The sequence below is a fragment of the Lampris incognitus genome, chromosome 3 (assembly GCF_029633865.1).
Source record: "Lampris incognitus isolate fLamInc1 chromosome 3, fLamInc1.hap2, whole genome shotgun sequence".
Taxonomy (NCBI): domain Eukaryota; kingdom Metazoa; phylum Chordata; class Actinopteri; order Lampriformes; family Lampridae; genus Lampris; species Lampris incognitus.
In genome coordinates, this window is record NC_079213.1 from 60,811,721 (window position 1) to 60,838,892 (window position 27,172).

Below are 27,172 nucleotides of genomic sequence, written 5' to 3' on the forward strand. Positions count from 1 at the left end.
TACTGACATGACGCACACGATCACGCGCAAATTACGGGACGGTCATTTTGACCGCTCATGGTCGTTTTAGGTAGATTTTATCATAACTTTTTCGTGCAATTGATCTGAAACTCATTTTAATGCAAATATATGCAATTTTAGGAGCATTCAGGGAGCGGCAGGTCTGTATCTTTTTTTCCCACAAAGTTATTAAACTTTGAAAATCCAAAACGCTGATATACAATAACTTACTGACTCAAGGGCCAAAACTGACACAGACACCTATAATGGACGGATGAATAGACAAACCCATAGCCACAAACTTGAACACACACACACAGAGGAGGGCGCCGCACACTAAAAGGCAGGTGGGTAAAACCATGAGCAGACATTACACCACCACACGTACAGCAGCTGACGGCAGACAGACAGCTGAGCAGGGTCCTAGGGTTTTTGCCATTCAGAAGAATGCTCCGTTTGGAAGAAACAGTCTGTCAGAGGCGGGACAAGCTGGGAGTTTCCTACCGTGAGAAGGAGTTGTCAAAGACGAGTGTGTAGAGCCCGGGGTTTCTGACTTTCAGCTGCCCTTGGATGTTCTCTTTATGGGCGTTGCAGCGAGTAAGGGGGATCAGCACCTGAGAAGAAAGCAGGGATGTGACTGCCAGGGATTCTGAGTCCCACGCTGGAGAGTGGAATGCCAAGATAAACAAGTACACACATCAAAACAAGTACAGGAATGAGAACAGGAAAAGCGACACATTTTTGATCAAACTACAAAGTTCTGAGAGAACAACTGAGGACAATAAACTGGACCGGGCTAAGAACACTGACGCCCTCTACAGGAAGGGACAGAGCCGTCTCCACTTTCTGAGGAGGCTGAGGTCCTTCAACATCTGCCAGACAATGCTCAGGATGTGGTGTGAGTCTGTGGTGGCAGTGCTCTCCTGTTTGCTGTTGTGTGTTGGGGCAGCAGGTTGAGGGTAGCAGATGCAAACAGGCTCAATAAACTGACCTGCAAGGCCGGTGACGTTGTGGCGGTGGAACTGGACTCTGTGGCGGCGGTTTCTGAGAGGAGGATGCTGTTGAAGTTATGTACCATCATGGACAATGTCTCCCACCCACTCCATGACGTGCTGGTCGGGCACAGGAGTACTTTTAATGATAGACTCATTCTGCCGAAAAGCACCACAGAGCTCCACAGGAGGTCATTCCTGCCTGTGGCCATCACTTTACACCTCCTCCCTCAGAGGGTCAGACACTCGCAGTTAATGCTCACTGGATTGGCCTCTCACTTCTGTTACCCTGTCGGGTTTTGTTGTGCTGCTTGTTGTGTGCTGCGGTAGTGCAGTATAGATAGGGTGTTATGTGCACCATGGTTGTTGACATATTTTGCTCTTATTTCTATTCCTTATTTATCTTTTGTTTCTGTTTCTATTTTCTTATCTTGTTTCTTGTTAGTTTTTAGTTATTAGATGCTTGTTTATAGATTTTGTTCTTATTTCCATTCCTTATTTTATTTTTATTTGTTTCTGTTTTTCTTGTTTCTATTTGTTTCTATTTTCTTGATTATCTTGTATCTTGTTAGTTTTTAGTTTTTGCTTACTAGAGCACAAGTGTCTGCAGTAGAACCCCGTTTCGCCTCGGGGATGAATAAAGTGTTCTGATTCTGGTTCTGATTCTGGTTCTCAAGGGAGGTATCAGCATGAGGCAGATAATAGAAGGTCATACGTCAGATCTGAATCCATGATGCTATCGAACTTGTGTGCTTTAACCTACTGATCACAAAAGGACACGGATGCCATGGTTCTCTCAATGTTTTGTTGAGAAAGTACTGAAAGTCCTCTAGGGGGCGCATCTCTCCTACAGTCATATGAATGATGTACATGCTGGCCCGGTGCTTGCTGTGGTAGGTGCATTGTGTTGGATACTGGCCTACATGTCCTGGTGTGAGTTGTGAGTTTTAGTGAGGTTGAGGTTTAGAGCACCAGCGCGGGCGTTTGGGCGTGTATAAATCCTTCATTTATGAAATATTCTTTCATTTTCTTCAGATATGAAAGTGTTCCCATTGAGTGCGCTTCCATGTAAACTTTGGGGACATCCACTGTTCTTCTCCAAGATCTGCTACTGAGTTAAACAGAGCCAAAAAGACAGTCCAGACCACAAGAACCTGGACAAGCTAAACAGCTGTTTCAGTGCTTCAGTATAGAGGTGAGCCAGTGGTAGTGAGCAATAAAGCTGCTGCACATGGCACGGTGGTGCAGTGGTTAGCGGTCGCCTCACTGCAAGAAGGTCCTGGGTTGAAGCCCCCAGGGTAGTCCAACCTGTGTGGAGTTTGCATGTTCTCTCCGTGTCTGCGTGGGTTTTCTCTGGGTGCTCCAGTTTCGTCCCACAGTCCAAAGACATGTAGGTCAGGTGACTCACCGTACTACATTGTCCCTAGGTGTGAATGTGTGTTGGCCCTGTGATGGACTGGCAGCCTGTCAAGGGTGTCTCCCCGCCTGCCGCCCAATGACTGCTGGGATAGGCTCCAGCATCCCCGCGACCCTGAGAGTAGGATAAATGGTTTGGATATGGATGGGTCGTGCTCAAATCTGCGAGTGTTTGCGAGCATGGTGTGCACAGATGTCTACCTACATACCTGAACACGGTGCTTGTGTGCACCTGAGAGGACGGCTTACAAAGGCAAAAATAAACAGGTTGAAAATGGGAACAAGGAATATTGACAAAAGAACAAAATGGAGCATGTGAAGAGTCTGGATATACTTTATATGCACTTGGGCAAGACATCCATGAGGTTTTGTGTTTGTAATCTTACAGTCCAGGACGGACACAGGAGGTTACAGGATGTGTGAATCCACAACGAAAGTGTGTCTGCTATAGTAGAGGACTTGGTTTTGCAGTGTTTTGGTAAGAATCTGGTGTCCGGGTAGCGAAGTGGCCTATTCCGTTGCCTACAAACATGGGGATCGGTGGTTCGAATCCCCATGTTACCTCCGGCTTGGTTGGGCATCCCTACAGACGCGGGTGGGAAGCCAGATGTGGGTATGTGTCATGGTTGCTGCACTAGCGCCTCCTCTGGTCGGTCAGTGCGCCTGTTCGGGGGGGGGGGGAACTGGGGGGAATAGCGTGATATGTGTCCTGGTCGCTGCACTAGCGCCTCCTCTGGTCGGTCAGTGCGCCTGTTCGGGGGGGGGGGACTGGGGGGAATAGCGTGATATGTGTCCTGGTCGCTGCACTAGCGCCTCCTCTGGTCGGTCGGGGCGCCTGTTCGGGGGGGAGGGGGAACTGGGGGGAATAGCGTGATCCTCCCACGTGCCACATCCCCCTGGTGAAACTCCTCACTGTCAGGTGAAAAGAAGCAGCTGGTGACTCCACATGTATGGGAGGAGGCATGTGGTAGTCTACAGCCCTCCCCAGATCAGCAGAGGGGGTGGAGCAGAGACTGGGACAGCTCGGAAGAGTGGGATAATTGGCCAAGTACAACTGGAGAGAAAAAGGGGGGGGGGGATTCTAAATAAATGAATGAATGAATAAATAAATAAATACTGCGTATCTTCCCATCTCCACCAGTCAACACAGCTATGAAGATTATTTTTTTTGTCAGCAGACAGTCAGGCCATTAAGATGACGAAGGCGTGTGCACATCTGCTATTTCTACAGGCCATGGTTACCCAGAATCCCCTTCCATCCACCAAACCACAACACTTTCATCAACACCAGCAGAAGCATGCCTTCCCCTTACACATGAAGATTTATTTTTTTGAAAAATTCCTCCCCCTTTTTCTCCATCCAACTTACCACCCGCAGACACAGACAATTGTGTCTGTAGGGACACCCGACCAAGCCGGCGGTAACACAGGGATTCGAACCGGCGATCCCCGTGTTGGTCGGCAACAGAACAGACTGCTACTCCACCCGGACGCCGAGCATAGAGATTGTTGGGTGAATGTTAAGTGTACAAACATCTCACGTTAAGGTAAGATTTTCTTGCTCTTAAAGTTACACACACACACACACACACACACACATGCAGAGCGAGCAGGTCTACCTTGGACTGTTCCACCGGGACGTCCGAGGTTTCTCGGTACACTACACTGAAGGAGATGCTTTTGGGCTCGGAGGAAAACATCCAGCTAATGGTGGGCCCCGGCTCATCCAGCGTGATGGTGATGAGACTGTAGCAGCTGGACTTGATGAAGAGTTCCCGAGAACTGTCCCCAAACTGAGAAATGCCGTCAATGTTGAGCGGGACCGCCACCCTGCATAGGGAAAGAATTAAACATGTGGTTATTGCAGGCGGGGCACGGTGTGTGCACTGGTTGGGAAGCAAGGAGGATAGGAGTAGCTCATCTGTTCACCACGGAACACCTGAGCAGGCAGGAGAGCCATAAATCTATTCACCGGATGTTGTTGTGCGTTCAGGCAGCCGGGAATTGGCAAATCTCTCATTTGGGAATGTCCCACTTCCTAGTTGAGACCATTCACATGACAACATCAAGGCAACATGGCCGCCCCCAGGAAATCTGCTCTATTTCTGTTGTCAGAATACAGAAAAATCGGGTGTCCAGGTGGCGTAGCAGTCTATTCCATTGCCTACCAACATGGGGATCGCTGGTTCGAATCCCCGTGTTACCTCCGGCTTGGTCGGGCGTCCCTACAGACACAACTGGCCGTGTCTGCGGGTGGGAAGCCGGGTGTGGGCATGTGTCCTGGTCGCTGCACTAGCGCCTCCTCTGGTCAGTCGGGGCAACTGTTCAGGGGGGAACTGGGGGGGAATAGCATGATCCTCCCACATGCTACATCCCCCTGGTGAAACTCCTCACTGTCAGGTGAAAAGAAGCGGCTGGTGACTCCACGTGTATGGGAGGAGGCATGTGGTAGTCTGCAGCCCTCCCCGGATCAGCAGAGCGGGTGGAGCAGAGACTGGGACGGCTTGGAAGAGTGGTGTAATTGGTCAAGTACAACTGGGAGAAAAGGGGGAATCCAAAAAAAAAGTACAGAAAAATGACAACCTTGCCATCACCCATATAAACTGAGCCAGGATGAGATGGTGCTCAGGAGGTAGTATTATTTGTACACTACATCAGTAATACGCATGTAACCCCTTCTTCACTGGCGGGCAAAGCCAAGCACATTTGAACAAGACAACATCCTAATGCTACCAGTTACTAAAGTGTTACAAGCAAATCCAATGGTGCAACAGGATCCTGAGTTCTCAGCGGTGGAACGTTGAGCTGGCCGAACCTCCTGTGCACTAATAGGCTAGTGCCACTAATGACAATAATAGTGATAAATGATAATAGAAATAATTAACCAGGATATTTATCAGTGTAGTAGCGCGGTGCCTCCACTGAGAAAATACTACACTTACCTAAGGCTAGTGAATGGTGTATCTTCCCAGAATTTAAACAAACCTGTGGTTAAGGCAGATCGTGTAACCCTGCTGTGTACTGAAGTACTGTACACGCTTATTACCAGCACTCCAAAAGTAAATGAGCTGCCAATACACCCGAAATATAATTAATAATAATAGGATTTATTGGATAATAATGAGAGAGAGAGAGAGAGAGAGTGTGTGTGTGAGAGAGAGAGAGAGAGAGAGAGAGAGAGAGAGAGAGAGAGAGAGAGAGAGAGAGAGAGAGAGAGAGAGAGAGAGAGAGAGAGAGAGAAAACAGAGTACCACACGAGTGTGGTACTGTTGGTCAACTAAACATTAATTAAAATTTCACAGGGTGTGACAACCGTTCACAATACACAGAAAGAAAGTATCAAAATAATACAAAATACCCAGTGCTTTTTGTTGGGGCCCGTTGGTGCACATTAAACCAGTTCTCTGAGCGCAGGGCAAGGCAGACACCCTACGATGCCCAGGCGACGAGACGAAAGTGCGTGGGTGTGTGTGTATAAGTGATCTGTCCAAGTTACTCACGACCCAACGCTCCCACGACCGGGAGGCTGTGTGTAGTCCAGGGGATGGTCGGCGCTGTGCTTGCTGTCGGCTCCCCGGCAGGGCCTTCACCCTCCAACGCTCCCACGACCGGGAGGCTGTGTGTAGTCCAGAGGATGGTCGGCGCTGTGCTTGCTGTCGGTTCCCCGGCAGGGCCTCTACTCGCAAGATGGCCACAGGTTGCAACGTTCCGAAAACCCCGGCGAAGACAATGGTCCTCCGGTGGGAAACGAAGCAATCAGACCCAAAACAAACCCCACCAGCAAGCACACGACCGTGGGCCAATCGCAACCCTCGGGTCCTCAAATGCGGGCCAGTACACGGCTGTGTACAAAGTCTCCGCGAAACGGGCACTCAAACGGGGCCGCAGAGAGAGAGATAAAAAAATGGGACCTCTCTCCTTCAAGTCCTGCTGAATCTGCAAGCTCCCTCCTTTTCACAAGGAGATCGACCGTTGCAACCCCGCGATTTCGCGGGCAGAACACTCCTCATCCTATCATTGGCCGATAACAAAAATTCAAAGACAAATACATCCCATTGGTCCACACGTTTGGAAACCACCCCCCACAGGAAACGTTTTAAGACACAAGCATGCTTGCAAATGAAGCACCAAAGATCTCCAGATTCTAAAAGGTCCTTACACGCAGAAATCCAGCGGGTTGTCTTTTCTGATCTAAGGTTGTAGTCAGATGGCGTTTCTATTAAAGCGTGGTTCCCAAAATCCAAATCTTAATAATATCAAATTCAAACTTAATATTCAGATTAAAATATTTTGCAAATATCAAGTCTTGAGTCCCTGTCAATCCTTACATCAACGCAAAACTAGGGTATGCAAACTAAGACAACTATTCATCAGCATGCAAGGTCACAGACTAATACCATGCTATACCAAAAAGAAAAAAAAAGGAGGGGGGTGGATGCGACTAAATCAGTGTAAAAGTTAGTCTGGAGCCTTGCACAGCCTAGGTCCCCTCTCTGGACCAGTTCAGGGGAAGAAGGGGTGGCCCGGGTGAGTGAGGGCACATTCAGAACACGTTGCAAGAACATGTGCTCTGTCCGCTGTCCAATCAGGTCCTCTTTCAACATAGGTGTGGCACTACCACAAGGAGGCGGCACGGTGGCACAGTGGTTAGCGCGGTCACCTCACAGTAAGAAAGTTCTGGGTTCAAGCCCCAGGGTAGTCCAACCTTGGGGGTCGTCCTCTCTGTGGAGTTTGCATGTTCTCCCCGTGTCTGCGTGGGTTTCCTCCCACAGTCCAAAGACATGTAGGTCAAGTGGATTGGCCATACCAAAGTGCCCCTAGGAATGAATGTGTGTGTGTGTGTGTGTGTGTGTGTGTGTGTGTGTGTGTGTGTGTGTGTGTGTGTGTGTGTGTGTGTGTGTGTGTGTGTGTGTGTGTGTGTGTGTGTATGTCCGCCCTGTGCGATGGACTGGCGGCCTGTCCAGGGTGTCTCCCCGTCTGCCCCCCAATGACTGCTGGGATAGGTTCCAGCATCCCCGCCACCCTGAGAGCAGGATAAGTGGTTCAGATAATGGATGGATGGACTACGTCAGGGATAATCAGCGAAGTTACGCCACCCAGCGTCAGACGTGAAGAAGCCATTTGGATGAATGGCGAAACACCTCAAACTGAAAACTGCATCCAGTGAATAGGGGACCAGGTGTCCTGCTTTATGTGGGACTGCACAGCATTTTTATCCCTTGTGCAGGTTAACCAAGTGTAGGTTAACCTTTGCTGCCACAGGCTACACCCAACGGGGAAAATTGTGTCTCGCCAAAAAATCACTGCAGATCTGGGTGGAATATGATGGACCACCATCACATCAAGACAAGGACATGCAGCTACAGCAAAGACTGGGAAACAACTTGTGACTGGTTGAAGCCGGTGCAAGACGAGTCCCAGAGAGTTCTTGGGAAATTTGCCAGTTATTTGTCAGTTTCACATGGAGGGGAACACGACATGAAGCCACACGAGACATGTGAGTCTCACAAGAAACGTGTGGCTCAAAAAGAGACGTGGTGATCTATGGACTCATTCCTACTGAAACCCAAAGATGGTTGGCAGACAGATGAGGTAACAGCAGCTGAAATAAGTAGTGTGTACCACACTACAGTATTCCCACTCGTACAGGTCAGCAGACTGTGGTAGTAAGCAGGCACCGCTCATTTGTCCAGACTCGGACATTGCAAAAAAAAATGTCATGTGGTCATACAGAAGCAGCGTCCATAGTTACAGATGTGCTTGCACCGGCCTCTGTCTCCACAGAGGCCACAACTTCCTGCTCACCGGATTGAAAGATGTCGGTTTTGAAGGCACCGTACTCAGCTGGCTCCAGTCCTACCTCTCCAACAGGTCACACTTCATCTCACTTCACAACCACTCCTCTGTTCCATCCACAGTCACACAAGGTGTTCCCCAAGGTTCTGTACTCGGCCCACTCCTTTTCATCATCTACATCCTCCCTCTTGGTCAGATTCTCCACCATTTCAACTTGGACTTCCACTGTTATGCTGATGACACCCAGATATACCTCAGCATCAAATCCCCTCACAATCCACCCCTCTCTCACATCGACTCCTGTCTGTCTGCAATTGAAGTCTGAATGCAGCAAAACCTTCTCAAACTCAGCAGTGACAAAACTGAACTCCTCTTCATTCACTCCTCTCAGCCAAATCAACAACCTTGCACTCACCATCGATGGCACTACTGTCTCCCCTTCCTCCCAGGCATGCAACCTTGGTGTGATCCTTGATCCCACCCTCTCCCTTGAGCCACATATCCGCCAAATGGTCAAATCCTCCTTCTACCACCTTCGCAACATTGCGAAAATAAGATACTCTCTCACACACCCTGCTGCTGAGATACTGAGCCATGCCTTCACCTCCTCCCACCTTGATTAATGCAACCCACTCCTCTATGGCATCAGTGCTAGCTCTATCAAGAGACTCAAATTGGTCCGGAACGTGTCCGCCCGACTTTTAACTTTCACCAAATCCTGGCACCACATCACCCCAGTCCTAAATTACCTCCACTAGCTACCCATCTCCCACCGGATCAATTACAAAATCCTGGTTCTTACTTATAAAGCCCTTCACAAACTGGCTTCCCCATACCTCACCGACCCCCTCTCCCCCTACCAACCCTCTCGGTCCCTCAGATCCACCTCAGCCTCCCTTCTCTCTACCCCCAGGTCCAACCTCCGTGGCTTTGGTGACCGAGCCTTCTCCAGGGCAGCTCCCAGGCTCTGGAACTCACTCCCCCAAATCATTAGAGACTCAGAATCCCTCCCACTCTTCCAATCTCGTCTCAAGACACACCTTTTCTCCATTGCCTTCTCGTGCCCCCCACCCCTCCTGTCCTCTCGTCCACCCCTGGCCTGGGGCAGGCTGGGGATTGAGGGCTCGACTTGTCCCCTCCCTCAACTCCGTCCCCAAGCACATCGGCTGCCCACATTCAGGTCATTGGTCGGGACTCACCCCTTCAGACTTCATCTATGATTTATGTGATTTATGGTGTTTTTTTTTTCCCCTTTTGTATCTGTCCAAGTCGGAGAGTACTGCTGGCGTCGTGTGTGGCTGCCGCTTCTCCCTCTCGTAGCCCCCCTTCCCAACCACCCCTGTATGTCTGTGTTATGTTTATCTGTCATCTTGTTTCACCCCGTTTACTGTAAAGCAACTTTGAGTATTAGAAAAGCATTATATAAGCTTAATTTATTATTATTATTATTAGTCTGAGAGAATTAAAAACACCAATGGTTCAACTTCAAAGTGACAAAAACACACACACTCCATTTTTTTCAGCGGCTTCAGATGCTTCTAATCATGGCATGACAGAACTTTTCCCACTGTCTGTCAGGTACTGGACACCAGAGTTGGGTTTGAAAAGCAAGATCCTTGACTTTTATGTGGATAGTGGAGAGTCATCTGCTAACATACACCGTCAGATTATCACCAAGTTAAAAGAAAACGACCTGCGACTGGACATTAAGAGTAAGTCCATCACATGTCTACCTGCAACCTGCAACCTGCATAGTCTATCGTGTGCTACTGAATCAACCAGCGGGCAAAGCATAGAAATGCTTTACGAGCTAAGGGGCAGAATAGAAATGTTTTAATTTAGATAGACATTATATCAAAATTTTAGACCACCTCTCAGCGTTGGTAACGTGTCCCACATTGTCCCACACAAACACACTCTTTGTCCCATATTTGGTTTGTTGGGATCTGGTCACCCTGCTGGTGACTAGATTTAAACCATCCATCCATTATCCAAACCGCTCATCCTGCTCAGGGTCGTGGGTATTCTGGAGTCTATCCCAGCAGTCACTGGGCGGCAGGCAGGGAGACACCCTGGACAGGCTGCCAGTCCATCACAGGGCAGATTTAAACCTCCCCTGGGTATTTGACAACCTACATGACTGAGATGAATCTACATGTGGATAACTGTCTTCTGTGTGTTTATATGTGTGTGCTTCAGTGTGAAGAGAAAGAGGGGATGTACTAAACAGTGCTGTGTAACGAGACTTGAAAGTAGGGTTCAGCCGACTATCAGTATGGCCGATTGTCAGCTTAGTCATCATTTTTCATATTATCATTATCGGCATATTTCTATCTGCCAGCCAATTAAAAAAAAAGTCAGCTACGCAACATGCTGAAGCACAGCACGACATTCACTCCAACAACACAGACAGAAGAGAGGCATCAAGGAGTCGGACCACTTTTCTAAGGTAGGAGGAGCATGCCAGATGCCATAACACCCACTCGGCTGGTAAGCAAAGCATGCCATAACGTTAGTTACAAACTCACTGCAGTTCTCCATCTCTCTCCCCCTCCCAGACACACACACACCAAAGAGCATACCGTCGGTCCAACACGAACTCGACAACAGGTTGTCAGTTCAAACAGAGAACACAATTTCCACTGCGGTGCTTCACCTTCAAATGTAACGAGGCTACAAGGAAAAAGCTGATGTGTGATATTTTAGTTACACAGAGTGTTACTGTCAGTGTTGTGCATGAACGCACTAAAAGAGTGGTGGTCATTAAACGTGGTATCATGTACAACATAGTATGTTGATGTAATACACAACATCATTAATCCCAGACGATGAGGTCAGGTGGTAACGATACCGAAATCCTATTAGTGACACATTGTTACTTCTGCACTGGTGGCAGTGGTTGCAGGCTGGGGATGGATGGGCAGGCTGGGGATGGATGGTAGGAGGAGGCTCTGAGCTCATTTAAAAAAAAAGAAAGAAAGAAAAAGAAAGTAACATGAACTTAATGTAAAGTTCAAAAAAATGAACGTGAAGTAGTTCATTTTAATCTCCGTAACGTTAGCTTCTTCATCTTTCTCCCCCTCCCACACACACACCACAGAGCACAACGTCAGTCTGACGTGAACTCGACAACAGAGAACCCAGTTTCCACTGCTGTGTTTAACCTTCAGGTGTAACCAGCCTACAAGAAAAAGCTAACTTGTGATATTTTAGTCACACACACAGTGTTATTGTCAGTGCTGTGCATGAACATGTCAGATGCGGAGTTATTTTATTATTATCATAATTATTCAGTTTGGTCAAAGTTGACTGCCTGCTGTCCATGCAGTTTAATTCAATCCATTTTTATGTTTTGGACGTTATTTATTTTTATTCACAAAAGATTTCCACTCAGATTGTTATCTAGTGCCTTGAACATCGTGCACTTTATTGTTATTTTCTCAAATATTTTCTGTTTTACACAAAATTCAATTAAACCTATGTTCATTTAAAAGCTGCCTTGTTTTGGGGTTTGTGTTGCTGTAAATTTTGGCGCAACATTTTTTACATTTACTGCAACTGAATATCGGCCCCAAATATCAGCTGTCGGTCTCCATAACGCACCAATTATCGGTATCGGCCCTGGAAAAAAACCGGTCGGTCGACCCCTACTTGAAAGTCAGAGATTTTTTTAAAAGGGGAACTTATCGAAATGCTGAGGAGGAAAATTATGAATAATTGGACTTGTCTGAATGGAAACTCAGCTCTTGCTTTGTTTGAGGTAAACGACACACAGTCCCAAACAGTCATGTTATCTTGTGTTCAGCCTTTAAGGGCCTGGACCTTGCTCCCAGTGGGAACGCCCGTGGGGACAAAAAAAAAAGAAGTGAGGAATCAAAATCAAACAAAAGATGGATGAGCACAGTACATGTGTAGCTTTTGTTGTGAGGCCATCAAGCTACAGACTCACGTGACTTCTCCTGATTTGAGAAGGTTGATCTCTGAATCCTGGACAGTGGGCACATGTTCTTCTGGGTCGTCAGGGGTCGTCTCTCCAGTGCATCTACAAGACAAGACCAGTTGTGATACACAAACAGTATACTGCTTTTAGTCTCAATATAACTCCAGAAAAGAGGAATCACAGGACATACGGAGATACAGTGGAGCCGCCTTTGACTTTCAAATGAAGAGCTTTCTATACTCTGATAACATTCAGCTAGACAAAACAATACATCCTTTTATAACCCACAACTGAATATTTGTCTTTGTGATTGTCTTTGTTGCATCCTGGGGGTTTTCAGTGATAGTTAAAACAGACTGAATATTAGAAACTGCTTGACTCCTCTTGTGTGTCTGAAGAGAGATAAATGTAAACTGGGCAACTTGTAAGATGTCTCCAAGGTGTCTCCTTGTAAAAATGTGATTTGTCAACTTTCTTTTAGGGTCTCTTGAATAAATTCATAGAGACATTGGCTGTGCACATCAATGTGTAAACCTACAATAAGTAGGGGTGAGAATCTTTCGGAATCTCACGATTCGATTCGATTCGATTTTTTTCGATTCTTGGGGTCATGATTCGATTCAAAAGGATTCCTGACTCAAATCGATTCTAGATTTGGTACATAGGGATGCTACATCCAGGATCTACTCCAGTCCGCTGTGCGCTAAGAAAGTCGGTGTGGCAAATTATGGCATGAAAGCAGACTAAAGTGTGTATAAGATTATGTAGTTTTTATATTGGAAAAAGTTTTATCAATTGATTGCAATGATGTGAACACACAAAGGCAAACCTCACCTTTCTCAGTAAAAAGTTTGGTTTGAGTTTGGTTCAGAACTGGCTGGTAGTTTGGTTCAGAACTGGCTGGGAGTTTGGTTCAGAATTGGCTGGTAGTTTGGTTCAGAACTGGCTGGGAGTTTGGTTCAGAATTGGCTGGGGGTTTGGTTCAGAATTGGCTGGGGGTTTGGTTCAGAATTGGCTGGGGGTTTGGTTCAGAACCGGCTGGGAGTTTGGTAAAGTGGTGCAGTGTGCATTGATTGTGTGTTAATGTGCAGGAGGTCATTGTTCCACTTCTTTCAACTCTGGGTGATGGCGTATGATGTGAGACCTAACATTTGTAGGGTTCCCCAAATACTTCACTTTCGTTTTGCAAATCTTGCATATTGAATGAGTCATTGAATGTGCAAGAGACCAGGTGGAAGGGGAGTAAGGCCAGGAGTATCGGAGGTGGCTCCAAACTCTTCTACCATGGTGTGAATGGGAGGAGTAAAGGGGTAGGGGTAATTCTGAAGGAAGAGTATGTCAAGAGCGTGCTGGAGGTGAAGAGAGTGTCAGACAGAGTGATGAGTATGAAGCTGGAAATTGAAGGTTTATTGCTGAATGTTACCAGCGCATATGCCCCGCAAGTTGGGTGTGAGATGGATGAAAAAGAAGAATTCTGGAATGAGTTGGACGACATGGTGGAGAGGGTACCCAAGGAGGAGAGAGTGGTGATTGGAGCCGACTTCAATGGACATGTTGGTGAAGGGAACAGAGGTGATGAGGAGGTGATGGGAAGGTATGGAGTCAAGAAGAGAAATGTGGAAGGACAGATGGTGGTGGATTTTGCGAAAAGGATGGAAATGGCTGTGGTGAATACATATTTCAAGAAGAGGGAGGAACACAGGGTGACGTACAAGAGTGGAGGAAAGTGCACACAGGTGGACTATATCTTATGTAGAAGGCGCCATCTAAAAGGGATTGGAGACTGCAAGGTGGTGACAGGGGAGAACGTAGCTAGGCAGCATCGGATGGTGGTCTGTAGGATGACTTTAGAGACCAAGAAGAGGAAGCGAGTGAAGACACAGCCGAAGATCAAATGGTGGAAGTTGAAGAAGGAAGACTGTTGTGTGGAGTTCAGGCAGGAGTTAAGACCGGCACTGGGTGGTAGTGAAGAGTTGCCAGATGGCTGGAAAACCACTGCAGAAATAGTGAGGGAGACAGCTAGGAAGGTACTTGGTGTGCCATCAGGACAGAGGAAGGAAGACAAGGAGACTTGGTGGTGGAATGAGGAAGTACAGCAAATTATACAGAGGAAAAGGTTGGCAAAGAAGAAGTGGGATAGTAAGAGAGATGAAGAAAGTAGACAGGAGTACAAGGAGATGCAGCGTAAAGCAAAGAGAGAGGTGGCAAAGGCAAAGGAAAAGGCGTATGGTGAGTTGTATGACAGATTAGACACTAAGGAAGGAGAAAAGGACTTGTACCGATTGGCTAGACAGAGGGACCAAGCTGCAAAGGATGTGCAGCAAGTTAGGGCGATCAAGGATAGAGATGGAAATGTGCTGACAAGCGAGGAGAGTGTGCTAAGAAGGTGGAAGGAATACTTTGAGGGGCTGATGAATGAAGAAAATGAGAGAGAGAGAAGGTTGGATGATGTAGGGACAGTGAATCAGGAAGTTCAGCGGATTAGCAAGGAGGAAGTGAGGGCAGCTATGAAGAGGATGAAGAGTGGAAAGGCAGTTGGTCCTGATGACATACCTGTGGAGGCATGGAGATGTTTAGGAGAGATGGCAGTGGAGTTTTTAACTAGATTGTTTAACACAATCCTGGAAAGTGAGAGGATGCCTGAGGAGTGGAGAAGAAGCATACTGGTACCGATTTTCAAGAACAAGGGCGATGTGCAGAACTGTAACAACTACAGAGGTATAAAGTTGATCAGCCACAGCATGAAGATTTGGGAAAGAGTAATAGAAGCTAGGTTAAGAGGAGAGGTGACGATCAGCGAGCAGCAGTATGGTTTCATGCCACAAAAGAGCACCACAGATGCGATGTTTGCTTTGAGAATGTTGATTGAGAAGTATAGAGAAGGCCAGAAAGAGTTGCATTGTGTCTTTGTAGATTTAGAGAAAGCTTATGACAGAGTGCCGAGAGAGGAGGTGTGGTATTGTATGAGGAAGTCAGGAGTTGCAGAGAAGTATGTAGGAGTGGTGCAGGATACGTATGAGGGAAGTGTGACAATGGTGAGGTGTGCGGTTGGAATGACAGATGGGTTCAAGGTGGAGGTGGGATTACATCAAGGATCGGCTCTTAGCCCTTTCTTGTTTGCAATGGTGATGGACAGGTTGACGGACAAGATCAGGCAGGAGTCTCCATGGACGATGATGTTCGCGGATGACATTGTGATCTGTAGCGAGAGTAGGGTGCAGGTTGAGGAGAGCCTGGAGAGGTGGAGGTATGCACTGGAGAGAAGAGGAATGAAAGTCAGTAGGAGCAAGACGGAATACCTATGCGTGAATGAGAGAGAGGACAGTGGAATGGTCAGGATGCAAGGAGTGGAGGTGACAAAGGCATTTGAGTTTAAATACTTGGGGTCAACTGTCCAAAGTAACGGGGAGTGCAGTAGAGAGGTGAAAAAGAGAGTGCAGGCAGGTTGGAGTGGGTGGAGAAGAGTGTCAGGAGTGATTTGCGACAGAAGGGTATCAGCAAGAGTTAAAGGGAAAGTTTACAAGATGGTTGTGAGACCAGCTATGTTATATGGTTTGGAGACAGTGGCACTGACGAAAAGACAGGAGGCGGAGCTGGAGGTGGCAGAGTTGAAGATGCTAAGATTTTCACTGGGAGTAACGAAGAAGGACAGGATTAGGAACGATTATATTAGAGGGACCGCTCAGGTTGGACGGTTTGGAGACAAAGCAAGAGAGGCAAGATTGAGATGGCTTGGACATGTGTGGAGGAGAGATGCTGAGTATATTGGGAGAAGGATGCTGAATATGGAGCTGCCAGGGAAGAGGAGAAGAGGAAGGCCAAAGAGGAGGTTTATGGATGTAGTGAGGGAAGACATGCAGGTGGCTGGTGTGACAGAGGAAGACGCAGAAGACAGGAAGAAATGGAAAGGGATGATCCGCTGTGGCGACCCCTAACGGGAGCAGCCGAAAGTAGTAGTAGTAGCATATTGAATGAGTCATGTCGAGCTCCTTCTTCCCGGGAGATTGTCCAATCCAAAATGTGCCCAAACGCTTTCCTTCAATGACGATGGGACTGGCTGAATCTGTTGCTGCTCCATGTTTAGAAAGGCTACCAACAGCTAACAACAGCAGCAACTGACTAGCCACTGTTGTGTTTTCCAGAAGCAAGAACAGGCGCGCGGCAAGTCAACATTGCCTATATAGTCCATGGGCCAGACGATATTTCGGTACACTCAAGGTGGCAAAACTTACTTATAATTTTTGAAAGGATCCATGTCTGTAGATGATATTTTGGTATGATAACCATTCCTGAGTGGCAGCTGTATCACAGTTATCAGCTCATGAAGTTAACCACCCGCTAAACTAAATTGCATTTTAGACGCTGGTGCATATCCTGGTTTAGCCTCATGGTCAGGACATTTTTCAATGTTCTATAATATTGTCTTTGGTATCATTTTAAAGGGGACCTTCTTAGCTTTCATTCAAGCCCTGTTGTGGATATTTCTCACAAATATAGAGGTCACTTGAGCTCTTCAACCCGTCAATAACCCACATCTTTCTGCAATTTTCGCCTAAACTATATACTTTCTTTTAGCCCTGTGGCATCTAGGAATATCAGGGACACAAAACACAAACACTGGAATACTCACAGGACTGTAAAGATTCAGGAAATGTATAATATACCCATACTATTTCATTGTGTGAGGTGATTGTGAGCCTTAAATGAGAACTAGACCAAAGCCAGTTAGGTCACAAACTGGTCTCTATACATTTGTTTAAATACACAATCAAAATACATGATAAAAAGGAATACCATAGTGAGGTAATGAACTATTTTAATATTTTAAACAACATTGACATTTACATATACTTAGTCAATGATACAAGTAATCCCATATCATTAGTGGGTATATGTAATGGTAATGGGTAGGGTAATGGGTATATGTGAATATGGTTACATTATTGTTATCAAGCTCTGGGTAACCAAGTCCAGAATCAACATCCTGTGCATCAATAGACTACTACCACAGTAATACCATCAGAATCATCACACTGTCATTCATCAAACTGCTCGTTTCTCTCATCATCTGACTCCCCAAGTTCAAAGTCCAGTTCTGGACCATCCTGCTGTTTTTGGTTACTGCAGGTCTGTAACCTGCACATGTCTGTGCATGGAAGTCCATTTGACAGGCACATGCAGCTTGGCATTTTGCATGAATGCACACACTTGCATGTTAGCATTTCCAAGACCACATCTGGTGCAGGTGGGGAGCGCATCCAGTAAATGGCCAGCTTGCCTTCATCGTCTGTCCATCCATACTCAGTAGGGCTTGGCACCACAGGGTTAGCCTGCAGACAGCACTTCCATATTGCTGCCTGATAGTTGGCTCGTTGAACATGCATAAAGAGACAGTCTCTACATGGTGGCAGCTGGCTGGACTCAACCTCTCCCCTTTTGGTGCAGAAGAGCTGGTAACGCAGTTTGTTCACCTCAGCAGTGCTGCTATTAGCAACATACATCCGACAGGTGAACTGCTCAATTTTCTGGAACAGCTCATCACTCACATTCCATGTCTGTCCCAGCTGACTAAAAGTCTCTTGGCAGGAAGTGTGCTTTCTCACTATCTTCAGGGCATTCAGCTTCCCTCGACCAGCAAATGCACTGACAGTGTCGCAGCCTGTGAAGGCATGTAAGCCAATTAGGCTGTCACAGATGCTGTCTCCAAGTGAACTTGCCAGTTTGGTGATGTCGACAAACCATGTGCGGTTCTGAGTCCCACACTTCTGGTAGATGGGACAGGTGATGTCCTTCTGGAAGCCAAGACAAAGCACCATGACATCAGTGTCCTCAGCTGTGATGATAACTGACTTTGAGCCCGCATTTGCTGCATGCAATGCATGCAGGAGCAGACGGGTGTCAGCTTCTTCATGTGTGGAGTGCAGTTCTGCTGCTTCCTCACACCCATCTTCTGTCAACTTGTAGCAGGTTTCCTCACAGGTCATGTACAACACCTTGCCATGCAGCATAGCTCTGTATCGTGGGAGTTTCCAGTCTTCCACCAGAAACTTGATGAGACTGGTCTTGTTGGAGGAACTGCACAGAAATTTTCTCCACTGCTGGACGTGGTGTCCCCCTGCAAGATTCTTGTACTGGAGAGTGATGTCTCCACCCCGGTTCAGTCGTTCAGCATCTTTGATCGAAGTCTGGTGATAGACATCAAAAACAACACTAATCCTCCCACTCTGTGCTCCCTCATGGAGGACCTGGGTCAAGGCTGACTCTGCCACCTGTGCAAAGGTTTTGTTGTTGCCATTCATTTTTTGGACCAGGCTGATCCCATCAATGATGGAAGTAGATGGGATTGGGATGTCTTCTGCAGGAGATACATTCTTTTCAAGCTCTCTGGCAAGTGCAGCCTTGTTTGTTTTTCGTAAGGACCCATCAGCATTTGCCAGTGCCCATGGTAGTGGGCCCAATGGGTAGGCAAGGACATCCTTCAGATTCACCTTCCTGCTTTCAGCCACCAGGATCATGTGACTGAAAAGGTTTCTATCTGCCTTCAGAACCACATCCTGTGCTTTCTTTCCATGAGCTTGTTTTGTGCTGACATTGGAGAATGTTTTCAGACTTTGCTTGGTCATCTTGTCGTGGAATTTCACAGGTGGTGGGTCTGCATCTAACCTTGTTTGCTGGAATGTTTGGTAGGCCTCTTCTCCTTTCTCAAGAGCTCTCAAGAGATCTATGGTCACATCAGGTGGAGCCATGTTGCCAGTGGAGAGGCTAACCAAATCAATCTCATCAGGGGACATAGGATTGAGCCAGTTATTCTCCATAAGGTCCGTGAGAGACTGGACATCTGCTTCATCTCTCTTGATCCTTGGACTCTGTAGATCTGGATGAGACCATTTGCACCTGCCTTGACCTGTCAGGTCTCTCAGCTGTCTGAGGTACATGCTTCTATACTCAGCTGTGAGATAATATTTGGTCACAGCTCCTGGCTTCAAGCTGAATCCCTTTGTCCCTCCAGCTGTTTGGGTGTCTTTGTTCACCGTTTCTTCTATAGCTTGGTCAACAGGGATTCGGCCAAAGGGATTGGTGGAGCCCAGTTGGACTGAGAAGCCTCCTTCCATGAATTCTGTGTACACATCTGGGTGTGTGATGGGCAGCTCAGACATCTGGGCGTAGTAGTAGGGGAGGTAGCGTGCATAATTCATCCTGTCATAAGCAAAGCACCATGGGATCATTGCTCGAATGCTAGCCAAGTGTAGCATCCAGTCTCCCTCTCTGGATGCTCGGATGAGCCCCAACAAGATTTCAACCATGTCCAAATAGGACATCCAGAAGTTCGAGAGGTTGCCGTTTCCACCTCTAAGGAACTCACGGTAGACTTCAAATAGATCCATGATGCGTGTACAAGAGCTGTTCTCGAGGACCTCCTTCAAAGCATGTCGTGAGACTTCTTTCCCAAGGCTGTCAATGGTCTTCAGTGTCTCATTCAGGTGAACCATGTCATTCCTGTGAGTTTCTTCCAACCAGGACAGGAAACCAACCTGTATGAGAGCCTCATACAGGAGCTTGTGTAGTCGCACTGCCCTGTTGTACTTGCGGCCATCCATAACACCAGCAATTGAGCCTTCTGCAATCATGCCAGACTCAATGCAGAGGTCTTTGAGTCCAGCATCTTGGAAACGCTTTCCTATTATTGCCAGCAGTGTGCAGATGGTGTGGAATACCCCAAGCCTAACGATGATATCATGGAACTTGTCATGGTGTTTCCATGTGATCTCGACAGCCTTCGCATACAGGGCTTGGTCAAAGACACAGACAATCTTCCTCAGGCCTAAGCACTGCATGATGCTCAGTGACTGGTTAAGCACCTCGTTGACAGTAGACATTTGTGTCGCTGGAGCATTGATGGTAGGCAGATAGCCTATATTGTCGGGGATGACCGTCATCTCTCCTTGAGTCAGGATGTTGAAGCCTGTCCAGCTGCTGACTGACTGTTCTTCTTGTTGTGACATGCGTGCTAGGACCCAAAGAAGGTTTTTCTCTCTGGCAAGCTTAGTATTGGCTGCAGTATCGGCATCTGACTTTTTGCTTTGTGGTGGCCCTACCCGTTGTCCAGCATTGTAAGTTGGTAACATTGGTGGGGGTCCATCAATGTTTCTCTTCTTTGTTTTGGGAACAGTGGGCATGGGTTGGACAGGAAGTGGGTTGACTGGCTTTGCTTGCACAGCAATCCCATTGACTCTGTGACATGTTCCCTCACCACTGACAGTTTCTTCAAGACGGTCGATATTGTCCCAGGCTAAAGTTGTGAATATGCCAGGATGGATGTTAGCTGGAAGGGCAATGCCACTCCCTGATGATGAGAGTTTCTGGAGACACATGGCAGTGTTGATCTCTTCCATCTGTGAATAGGACACACTGTGACCAAGTCGGTTGAGGATGTTTATCAACTCTACATTTCCTGTCAACGATTTGACACTGAATGGCAGAACAATGTGCTTGGAAGGCTTGGTATTTCCACATGTCACTGCATATACTATGTCATGGCCAAATGACTGCAGAAGGCACTGCACTCTCTGGGATGCATGATCAGGATCATTTGAGCCTGTGAGTAGAGAGTACAGGAAGATAATGAGCGACTCTGGAATGGTAGGACATTCTGCTTCTGGTTTGACTTCAGGCGGCCAGGTTTGAGGAACATCTTGACTTTTAATGTCTGCTCTCAATTTGATGGCTGCTTTGGCTATAACATCTTGTGCACTGACACTTTTCAGGGTCTGCAGCTCCCTTTTGAGAGACTGATTTTCTTTGGCAAGTTCCCTCATGGACAAGTTATCAGGATAGAGGAGGAATTTTCCTTTCTCATCAGGGAATATCTGCAAGGCTCCAGCAAACTCACTCTCCAGGTTTCGCCTTATGTGCTTCTTGGTTGATTCCTTGACTTGGGCAATGCCTTGGGAGTTCATTGAAGCTACCAGTCTAGAAGAGAGATCAGTCATTGTCATCACTTGAGGATTGCCAAAAAGCTCCATCCTGATGAAGAGGAACAGCTCATTGTATGCCTTATTCACAGCAGCTTCATACTGGGCTGCAGCATCATCATCTTCATTGCTGGCAACCTCTCCTTTGGAAACCTCTTCTTTGGTGTAAAGTCTATAGCATGACCTGTGGTAGTGCCCTTCAGCTGCTACAAGGTCTCTACTCACAACGGCAAGGATTCTGCTGTCCCTTTTCTTTGTGGCTGCACTCCTGATCTTTGCATCAGCTCGCAGTTCTCGACACTGCACCAGTACTTCTCTCGTATTCTGTCTCTTGGAATATTTGCTGTTTTTCTGACAAAATATGCACTCTCCATCATAAGTCCTAGATGTACTTGGAGCATGTCGAGCTACTCTCTTAGATTGTTTCTCTTCAGCAGAGACACAACTTTTCTTTTCTTTTGCAAGGAGGCCATCAAGAATTTGCTTCATAGTGAAGATACTGCGACACTTTCTGTGGTAGTAGATTGCTGGAATCTGTCCCTCAGGAATGTCTTTTGCCAGTTTCAAAACTGGTGCATGATTTCGTATCTGAGCTGCCCTGAGCAGAGTTCTCCATGAGTCGACACTTTGTAGTGAAACCAGCTTATCTGTATCATCAGAACAGTGGATAATGCACTCCACCCGTGGGCGCTTTGGTATTGGGTAAAAACTTGCTTGTTCACCAGTGGCCATATTCAGTCAGTTTTCACCTGCCACATACAAACAAATACATGTAACTTAGGTGTATGAACACTACTAAAACAAAGTTTACTTTGCTTCACCAGCGTCATATTACCATTATTTATCTTACATAGCCACAAATAGATACATTACCTAGTTGCTATGCAACAGCTGTATTTTGTCCACATGAGGCCGCTAAAATCAACACAAGATGAAAGTTCCTCGTAGCCACTTTAACTAATCATATTAACATATACATTAAAAGAACATGCTAACATTATGGGAAATTAGCTTACAATCTTCTCCAGAGTGAGACAAGAAGATAGATACCAGTTTCCTCTATATGTGTTTAGTAGAAAGCTATCTGGCTGCACGTTAGCCTAGCTTAGCACAATGAATGGAAGTACACAGTACTGGTTATCCTTGGTTGTTGGCCAACTAAGAACTGTCCCAGAGTTTAAGCTAGGCTAATCAGTACAAGGGGTGTTGAAATGCTATATTTGTAAAAATCTGGGCAAATACACAATCGTGAGAGGCACAGAAACAGGTTTCCTGAAAGAAAAATGAAATAGCTGCTCATTTGGAAAGGTTATCATGTATTATTTTACTTCTGTTAGTGTACCAAATAAAATGGCACCAGTGAAGTTGTGTCACCTTGGGTGATATCGATATCTGGTCTGACCCATGGACTAACTGGCTTTGGTCTAGTTAGTTTCTTAGTAATAATGCCCTTCTAATTTAAGGTTCACAATCACCTCACACAATGAAATAGTATGGGTATATTATACATTTCCTGAATCTTTACAGTCCTGTGAGTATTCCAGTTTTTGTGTTTTGTGTCCCTGATATTCCTAGATGCCACAGGGCTAAAAGAAAGTATATAGTTTAGGCGAACATTGCAGAAAGATGTGTGTTATTGACGGGTTGAAGAGCTCAAGTGACCTCTATATTTGTGAGAAATATCCACAACAGGGCTTGAATGAAAGCTAAGAAGGTCCCCTTTAAAATGATACCAAAGACAATATTATAGAACATTGAAAAATGTCCTGACCATGAGGCTAAACCAGGATATGCACCAGTGTCTAAAATGCAATTTACTTTAGGGGTTGGTTTACTTCATGAGCTGATAACTGTGATACAGCTGCCACTCAGGAATGGTTATCATACCAAAATATCATCTACAGACATGGATCCTTTCAAAAATTATAAGTAAGTTTTGCCACCTTGAGTGTACCGAAATAGGAAATTTTGGGCTCTGGCCCATGGACTAATATATACTGCCTATATATACATATAATACTGCCTCTACCTGCAGCAATATGGTAGTGAGTGTTTATTTCTACAGCGTCCATGTTTCACACTCACACTTCAGGAACTGCTGTAGCCCCTGTGTCCTGTTCTCCTTCTAGGGAATCCCCAGTTGTCTGAGACATGGTATCGCTGTCATAGATGTCGTTCACCTCCTCCTCTGTGATGATGTCAAACACTCCATCATCAGATCTGCTGTTGCTGCTCGGGTCCGACACTGATGGAAACAGGGACATGTTCATGCAACATGTTTTATATGTGTAGATAAATTACAAATATCACCAACATTATAAATTTGTACATTCCACAGATTGAATATCTGTATCACATGTTAGAAGTGATGGGGTTATATTTGCCTGTTTCCCTTCTTCCTTTTCTTACATAATTGGACTGGTTTTCATTGAGAAATGATTGGAGGCGTGGTTAAGCAGTGTTTATAAGAGTACGTCACTGAGGTGCCAGCGCATCCCCTGGAGTTAGTTAACGGCGGCAGTTTGCATAATGCGCCTCAGGATACGCCACTTTGAACACGCTGCCCAGGACACTACAGGTTCACCCCTCTCCAGCTCAACACCATCAACCTAAACTGAACTAACATACCAAGACGGAGTCCGCTGCTTACGGGAGCTGAGACCCATATGGCCGAGGCCTCGTCGTAAGGACCTGCTAACTGCTAGCCTGCTACCTTGATAAGCTAGCCCACCTCCTGGCTATTTCTCATCTTGGAAATCAGTCCTTCTTTCTGTTTTTTCCCTCGTTTTTCATCTTTTCTACACACTCAAGGTTAGGACTAGTATTGCATGCTTAACCCTAAACCCCTAGACCCAACTAGACCATAACACAAGCTCCATGTGTCTCTCCCTAGCCAAATCCCAAATGGAGACCTCTAGACTCATGGCCTACTACTACTACTACTTTCGGCTGCTCCCATTAGGAGTCGCCACAGCGGATCATCCGTTTCCATCTCTTCCTGTCCTCTGCGTCTTCCTCTGTCACACCAGCCAGCTGCATGTCCTCCCTCACCACATCCATAAACCTCCTCTTGGGTCTTCCTCTTTTCCTCTTTCCTGGCAGTTCCATATTCAGCATCCTCTAGACCTCTAGACTCATGGCCTATTCATGGTATATTTGGAGACAGTTAAGTCAACGAGTGGACAAGGGCAGTATGAAGGGCCTTTGTGTCAGGATGTGTCAAAAAAAAAAAAAAAGATGTTTTGAGGTCACATGCACAGCTTGATTAGTGAACACATCAATGCAAAAACATAGGAACATCATATAATAATAATAATAATAATAATAATAATTACATTTATGTAGCACTTTTCTAGACATGCAAAATGCTTAACAGTGAGGGGAGTAACTCAGGTCAACCACCACCAATGTGTAGCACCACCTGCGTGATGCACGGCAGCCATTTTGCACCAGAACGTTCACCACACATCAGCTGGAGGTGGACAGGGAGGAATCATTGAGCCAATTACATGGGGAATGATTAGGTGGCCAGATGGAGAGAGCCAGGTTGGGAATTTTGCCAGGACACCGGGGAACCCCCTACTCTTTGCAATAAGTGCCACTGGGTCTATAATGATCACAGTGAGTCAATATCTACATTTACACTCACAAATCTGTGAATGTTCTCATTCATCCAGGTCATGGTTATCCAAAGGAGTTGAATCAAGTGCAACTGGACTTGGTATATATCCGTGAAGACGTTTCGCCTCTCATCCAAGAGACTTCCTCAGTTCGTGCCTTTCTGACTAGACGAAGCTAGTCTGACTGACTGGTGATGAGACTCAGAATGTATCCTCTTGGAGTCCTTGTCAGAGCTATAGATGTCCATGGCTCTTTGTGTCCCGATGTGCTGGCGTTGGTAAACATCGGGACACAAAGAGCCATGGACATCTATAGCTCTGACAAGGACTCCAAGAGGATACATTCTGAGTCTCATCACCAGCCAGTCAGACTAGCTTCGTGTAGTCAGAAAGGCACGAACTGAGGAAGCCTCTTGGATGAGAGGTGAAACGTCTTCACGGATATATACCAAGTCCAGATGTACTTGATTCAACTCCTTTGGATACACTCACAAACAATTCCTTGTGATTGTTAAGAAACTTCCTTGTTTCCATTTTGGCTTGCCCCCTGACATCTCTCTTACTTGATAGATACTTAACTAATACTTAATTGTCACAGACACTGAACTAAAGGCAGTTTTCTCTGATACATCTACTGCAGACTTGACTTCAAAAATGGCTTCCAAAGTTTGTGTAAGAGCCCACGCGCACTTATTAATTTGCATGGGACAGCAATAAGCCTTCATGGACTTGATGTGTAGCAGGCTTTGATAGGCTGTCCACACACTAGTGGTTGAGTGGTCTTGGCAGATGCCCCCCCCCCATAAGGGATGCATTTGTATTTGTAACCTTTCATGAGACAACCATGACCAGTGCCACACCCCGTTATAAGCAGATCATTGTTTTGCCATATGCGCCATGCCTGGACACAAGCTGCTGTTATCAATACTTTCTCGTCTTAATATGCACAACTGTTTAGAGTCCGTCTCAGGGACAGTACTCAATGCTGGAAACACCTCATTAGCAATAAACCAAGAGGAACTACAGCTATCACAGAAGCCATGAGGCACAGAAGGCAAAGGCACAGCCTGTACTGCACCCTGTGGCCATGGCAAAAGTGTGCCATGTATGCATGGAACCTGTTTGGGGTAAGCAAGCTCATTTTGGTATATGTTGTGAAACCAAGAGCCTGGAGATGGGACACTAGGCCTTCTGTATTCTCCATGTCTTAACTCACAGAACCTGAACAAACCAGAAAATCATATATGTAAGCTATTGTGTGCATCTCCTTATCCCTCAGCAGAGTTAGAGCAGCCTCAGCACATTTTGTAAAAGTCAGAGGCGCTAAGCTCAACCGGAAACGTAGCAGTAGGTATGTATTCATAAGCCTTGCTTTGAATCTCAGAAATTTCCTGTATACCTGGTATGTTGGAAACCAAGAACCTGGAGATGGAGTCTTTTAAAGGAAAAAAAAATCAACTGTACAACCATTGGCTTTACATCAGAATCAGAATCAACTTAATTGGCCAAGTGTTCTTATGCATATGAGGAACTCGACTCTGGTTTACAGCAGCTTCTAGTACTTACATACACTCACCGGCCACTTTATTAGGCACACCTGTCCAACTGCTCGTTAATGCAAATTTCTAATCAGCCAATCACATGGCAGCAACTCAATGCATTTAGGCATGTAGACATGGTCAAGACGATCTGCTGCAGTTCAAACCAAGCATCAGAATGGGGAAGAAAGGTGATTTAAGTGACTTTGAACGTGGCATGGTTGTTGGTGCCAGACGGGCTGGTCTGAGTATTTCAGAAACTGCTGATCTACTGGGATTTTCACGCACAACCATCTCTAGGGTTTACAGAGAATGGTCCGAAAAAGAGAAAATATCCAGTGAGCGGCAGTTCTGTGGGTGAAAATGCCTTGTTGATGCCAGAGGTCAGAGGAGAATGGCCAGACTGGTTCGAGCTGACAGAAAGGCAACAGTAACTCAAATAACCACTCATTACAACCGAGGAAGAAGAGCATCTCTGAACGCACAACACGTCGAACCTTGAGGCAGATGGGCTACAGCAGCAGAAGACCACACCGGGTGCCACTCCTGTCAGCTAAGAACAGGAAACTGAGGCTACAATTCGCACAGGCTCACCAACATTGGACAATAGAAGATTGGAAAAACGTTGCCTGGTCTGATGAGTCTCGATTTCTGCTGCGACATTCGGATGGTAGGGTCAGAATTTGGCGTCAACAACATGAAAGCATGGATCCATCCTGCCTTGTATCAACGGTTCAGGCTGGTGGTGGTGGTGTAATGGTGTGGGGGATATTTTCTTGGCACACTTTGGGCCCCTTAGTACCAATTGAGCATCGTGTCAACGCCACAGCCTACCTGAGTATTGTTGCTGACCATGTCCATCCCTTTATGACCACAGTGTTCCCATCTTCTGATGGCT

The 27,172-nt window shown here is 46.3% G+C and overlaps 1 protein-coding gene across 2 annotated transcripts in view; it reads right to left on the minus strand.

The window, feature by feature from the left end:
- Positions 1–27,172, minus strand: part of fyco1a (FYVE and coiled-coil domain autophagy adaptor 1a) — a 56,543-nt gene that overhangs the window by 2,771 nt on the left and 26,600 nt on the right. For both annotated transcript variants that reach the window (XM_056276033.1, XM_056276034.1), the window contains exons 15-18: positions 23,202–23,361; positions 12,154–12,246; positions 4,028–4,238; positions 505–614 (exon numbers count right to left, since the gene is read on the minus strand). In XM_056276033.1, coding sequence (XP_056132008.1) covers positions 505–614; positions 4,028–4,238; positions 12,154–12,246; positions 23,202–23,361 — 574 coding nt within the window. The remainder of the gene's footprint in view (positions 1–504; positions 615–4,027; positions 4,239–12,153; positions 12,247–23,201; positions 23,362–27,172) is intronic.